This window comes from Mus pahari, chromosome 10, assembly GCF_900095145.1.
Source record: "Mus pahari chromosome 10, PAHARI_EIJ_v1.1, whole genome shotgun sequence".
Taxonomy (NCBI): Eukaryota; Metazoa; Chordata; class Mammalia; order Rodentia; family Muridae; genus Mus; species Mus pahari.
The window spans coordinates 61,377,249-61,383,108 of record NC_034599.1 but is presented as its reverse complement, the minus strand read 5'-3'; the positions used below and the strand labels follow the sequence as shown (position 1 = coordinate 61,383,108).

Here is a 5,860-nt window from a genome sequence, read left to right as displayed (position 1 = left end):
AAATATCTAGACAGAAAAAAAAAATACCTAGACAGAAATGAATATATATAACTGAAAACTCAAACCATAGCATTAAATGAAGAAAACCAGTCAGGTGGGTCATCTGCCCCCCTCCCATTCTTTTAATTCTATGTTGGCAGACCATGGAGTATATTATACTAAATAGAGTATATACTCTTAAAATAAAGAAAATTCAGCAGATTCAATGGGGGGAGGGGGTCCCCTGAGTGATTTCTTCACTGATCATCTGACAGATTTACTGAATAATGATTGTACTCCAATGCGAAACCAAACAAAACGTATCCTTGGAAAATATTAAGACCCAATTTAGTTTTACTTCCTCTTAACTATTCTTAAGGCTCCTTCCCCAAAAGATAAAATGCTATATATTAATTTTCACTTTATTTCCATGTATAAGTTAAAAATATAAAGCCAGACTTAACTAATTTATAGGCAAAAGAACTGACAATGCAAATATGCCTAACTTTATATAAAACTTTAGAGTTCACAGAGACTCTTGTAACAACTGTGTATACTGTATATATGCATTCAGAATTTATCCACATCAGGTTCTCGGGTGTTGCCTGTTCCACAGACCTGGTTACTGTCTGAAAACTGTTACGACATAATTAAACAGGGGGAGGGGAGAGGAGAGAAGAGGAAGTAAGGGAGGAGGAGGAGGAGGAGAGAAGGAAGAGAGAAGGAGAAGGAGAAGGGGGGGGAAGAGATTGAACCCTGCTGTTGAGTGCCAGGACATGTATGAAGGACAAAGGCAGGTTGCAGTTCTCATGTGGTCCCTGGCACTGAACTCAGGATATCAGGTTTGGCACAGTGAGCATGAGCCATGTCACTAGCTACCAAGTTATCCTTCCACTAGTGTTTAAAATAACTGATCTAGGAATGGCCGCACATGCAGTAATTTTAGTACTCAGGAGGCTGAGGCAAGAGGACTAAGAGTTTAATGCCAAACTTGAGCTTAAGCCTCTGTCTTTAAAAAAGAGAGATGTATATAATAATATATACACCTTAATTTTATTTATAAAAGATAAAGGCCAATGAAAAGTGAAGACGTATTTACTTTTACCATCTTTTAAACGTGAGAATTCCAAGATACAGAAGAAAACTAAGGCTAGGATAAGAAAGAAACAACACAGAAAAAAGCAGAGACTACAGATGTTACTCTCAACAATATGGGTGACTGTGTTTGTCTGGTTGGGATACTTATTTTGAGATAGGGTTTCATGTAACCCATATTAACCTCAAAATCACTATACAGTGGAAGCTGATCTTAAACTGACCTTCCTGCTTCACATCCAGAGTGCTGGAATTACAGGTATGCATCACTATGCCCGGCTTTAATATGGGTCACTGTCAAACATGGGAGCTAAGAATACATCAAGGATATTGTCTGAAATTTGCACATACAGTTAATTCTAGTAAATAAAAAATATTAGAAATAGAAATATTACCATATATTTGTATACTATTTCACTATTAATAGCCTATTTTATCTCAAATGGGTACTATTAGCACTCTGAATAGGCAAAAATTTTTATATAAAGAAATATTCAGTAGGCCTACAGCCTAGACATCTAAATATACATCCTCTAATATAATGCTTCACTGAATACTTTCATAAAATGATTTATTACACAGAGTCCAACTTTAACACAATCAATTTTCTTTAAATGGGGTATATGTGAATACCTCAAATAATCTGATGCAATGATGCATTTCCCACAAACAGAAAAACAATTATTTTAAGCTGTTACTTATAGGAAATCATTTTCCTTAAAAAAGCAATAGGAATAGCTCCTATTATCTATACAAACACATGAGTTACTTAGGCAAGTTAGCTATATATTTCCCCATTTCCTTCTCTTTATCTTACCTTTACTGACAGCATAATCCTGCATGCTGATCCAAAGGCTTCTGGCAGGCTCTTTAGAACAACCCAATGCCAAGTCTACATAGACAGCAATTTCAGGCCGCAATTTGTAATCAAAAGGCTTCTGTTCTTCATTTCCGGAAAGAGCTACTTCTAATAGGCAGCTCATACATTTATCTATTAAAAAAATTTAATTAATAATTCTATTTATTCATTTCTCTTTCTCCCATCATCCCTGTGTGTGTGTGTGTGTGTGTGTGTGTGTGTGTGTGCGCGTGCGCGTGCGCGCGCGCACACTACAGCATATGGGAGGTCAGAAGACAACTTGTGAGAGTCACTTTTCTCCTTGCACCAAGTAGGTCCTAGTGATCAAGCTCAGCTATCAGTCCTAGCAGCAAACACTTTACATCTTGAGCCATCAGTTCTCAAGTTCTCTTTGTTTGGTGTTTCGGATTTGAGACAGGGTTTCTGTGTATCGCTGCCTGTCCTGGAACTCGCTCTGTAGACCAGCCTGACCTCAAACTCAAGAAATCTGCCCACCTTTGCTTCCCAGCAAAGGGAATTAAAAGTATGTGCCACTACCGTCTGATTAAACTCCCAATTTTAAACTTGATAAATTTTGTAACTGCAAATAAAATCTTATTCAAAACATGAAATTATGTACTTGAGACTAAAGTAGACACTACTAAAATAAAGCGCTCTAATTTCTTTCCTTTTTTTTTTTTTTTTTTTTTTAGTTGGAGGCAGTATCACCTCTCTAACTCCCTCTAAAAAAGAAAGAAATGGACATTTTGGCAAATAGCCAGGGATACAAAATGTCCTACACGTGAAGCACACCCTTGAAAACCATTGCATTAAAATTGCATGGTATCCTCTTTGAAAAAAGTTGAGCCACAGAGAAAGACAATAAAATGTTTTCTCTTTGATAGACTTAAAGGAAAACAATCAGTTAAGAGTGATACAAAAAAGATCACAGATGACATGAACAAAACTTCCAGTTCCTCAACAGAATCACTATTACATTTTTGGAAACAAGGATGTTGCATTACCATCTGAGCTGACCCTCTGTCTTCCAAGTACTACAATGTTGAGAATGTGCACACCTACAGCTGGATCACTTCACTTCTTATTTCCACTGTTCCAAAATGATGGTCAGGGTTTTGACAAGTACCAAAAGGTAATTCAAACCATAACATAATAGAAATACTATACATTCAATTTTATGGAGGCAGATACTTTTTCTTGATATGTTACACAATTTTTTAAAAACTAAAAAATAATATTAAAATTGAAGTTTACTTTATTCATACTTAAGGTATGCATGGATCAACAGATACCTTTTTTACTCAAGGGATCACTAGGGACTACCACAGGCATGAGTGCCGAAAATGCTGGAATCTTATCCTGCTAATTGTTGCCTGAGTACCCCACAATTTAACTTTCTCTGCTTCATATGTCTCAATCTAGCATTCATTAGCCACAGTCAAAATCACTTTCTAGTTCAAAAGTGAAATGATAGGTACTTGCTTCTATTTGAAAAAAGAACTGTTTTCCTTGCTCTTTTTACCATATGTGCATGCCTAAAGCAAAAGTTTTCTTTTCTTCTACCCTCCCTTTCTCCCTGTCTACTCCAGCCCTTTTCTAACCTGTGGGTTCCCTCTTTTTCCTCTCTTGCCCCCTTTACTTTGTGTATATCTGACTCTTTTTCATACTGGAAAAATAAAAATTAGGCTTAATATAGGCTAGCTAATCCTACTCAATATTTCATAGAATCAAATTTAAAGGCCCAGTAAGATTAAAATATCAATCCTAGATTACCATACACTGGGACACTTGTGTTCAGGCTAAGAGCCAACAAAGAAGAGAAATGAGAGAGATGGAAGGAAAGGGAATTCCCAAAGGAAACTAACAACAGAGGAATAAAACCTGCCATTCAAACCTACAGATAGTGGCTGTGTGGCTAGTTTTAGTCAACTTGACACAAGCTATAGTCATCTGAGAAGAGAGAACCTCAATTGAGAAAATGCATTCATAAGATTGGACTACAGGCAAACCTGTAGGGTATTTTCTTAGTGATAAATGTGGTAGGGAGCAGTCCATTGTGGAAGGGTTTGCCCCAGAGCTGATGGTCCTGGTTTCTATGAAAAAGTAGGCTGAGCAAGTCATGGGGAGCAAGCCTTCAAGTAAGCAGCATTCCTCCTGGCTCCAAGTTCCTGTCATCACCTGACTTCTTGTTCTGACTTCTTTATTGATGAACAATGAAGCAGAAGTATAAGCCAAATAAACCCAATCCTCTCCAAGGTGCTTTTGGTCATGGTGTTCCATCACAGCAATTGTAACCCTAATATAGTGTCTGAAAATTGGACACTGCTCAGTCCTGATAGGTACTCTACCAGTGCATTCTACTCAGGGAAGAGGTTTTCTAACACCAAGCTTTAGAACACAAATATTTTTTTCTATGACTTGATCAAAATAAGTGAAAAGTGTTAACAAATTAGGACCAAACCTGTATTTCCAGCATTTTTGAAATGAGGGTTTCCCATTGTAGCCCAGTTGAGTCTGGAACTTATATAGCTTAGACTTCATCATGCAGCAATTCTCCTGACTCAGCCTCTCAAGTGCTGGGACTACAGGACTGAGCTACCATAGTTGGCTCTAGAAAAGTGGTTTGCAACCTTTGGGTTGTAACCCTCCTAGGGATGGTATATCACACACCCTGATTATCTGATATTTACATTATCATTCATAACAGTAGAAAAATTATAGTTATAAAGGAGCAATGAAACAATTTTATGGCTAGGTGTCACCACATCATGAAAAACTCTATTAAAGGTTTGCAGCATTCCAAAGGTTGAGAACTACTGCTCAACATTTCCCTAGATCCATATACCCCTACACTAGTGGTTCAAACCACGCTGCAGAACTTAACTGTTTTTCTGTGAACTGTACATTACAATTTTAGATCCTCTTTTGACCTAATGTGGAAAATGCACGAGTTCTGTTTTCAACACTTAGGTAAAAGATCTCCAAGGAGAAACAGAGAAGTACGTGTTCCACGTGCTTCAGAGAAGCGTATTACCCAACTGAGGGGTGTCCATTTCCACACCATCACTGAAAAGTGGTGTTTTCATCCAATATGCAGTATCCTGTTCCTCTGGAGACACAGGGGAGCCTTGAAGCATGCCACCAAGACATCGGCCAATGAGGAGAGCAATTGTTCTTTCCAGATCCACAAGCCATACCCAAGATTGAGCTGGCTGAGGTAATGGCACACCAGCTGGGTCAATTACTTCTGGCCCACCTAGAGAGAAAAATCAGTAGTAATTGTGTCTTTATCTGATATTTTAAATTTTAAAAGCTTTCTCATTGTCTCAACTTATTAAACTATAACATATTGAAAAATATTTTCTTAAGAAGAACACATAGTATTTTCTGTGTACAAATTACCTGGTCTGTTAGACTAATTTAAAATTTACTCAGACGTATAAGGCTATCAAATAAATTTTCCTTAGTAAAGTTACTAATTTTAACACTAATAATTAATCAGCCCAAGTAAACTTACCTCAAGAGATTCTAGTATACTATCTAGATTACATTTTACCATTTTTAGACAGTCTTTGGGACTTTTTCTCTAAAACCAAACAAGAATTAATTAATTAAAGCAACACTACTGCTTAATGCTCTTCTGGCTTGAACTCATAACTGTCTTATACTAAGAACCAAACCCAAGGTTTCTTATTGGATGTTTGTTTCTAAAAGTTCTTCACATGTACACACACACACACACACACACACACACACACACACACACACACAATAGCTGTAAAGAAATCAGAATTCAGTGGTGGGGGAAAAAAAACATTCCAAAAGGCAGGTATTTAAAAGAAAAAAAAAGGAAAAATCTAACAAAACTAATTTAGAAAAACACTCTATATATTTTAAAATTAGAAATAAAAAGAATATATAGCAATG

At 36.8% G+C, this 5,860-nt stretch overlaps 1 protein-coding gene across 1 annotated transcript in view; it reads right to left on the bottom strand.

Annotated features, from left to right (window-relative positions):
* The window catches only part of Herc1 (HECT and RLD domain containing E3 ubiquitin protein ligase family member 1), a 160,319-nt gene that overhangs the window by 99,687 nt on the left and 54,772 nt on the right, over positions 1-5,860 (bottom strand). The window contains 2 exon segments of the mRNA XM_029543584.1: positions 1,892-2,065; positions 4,968-5,189. Of these exon segments, the coding sequence (XP_029399444.1) occupies positions 1,892-2,065; positions 4,968-5,189 (396 nt within the window).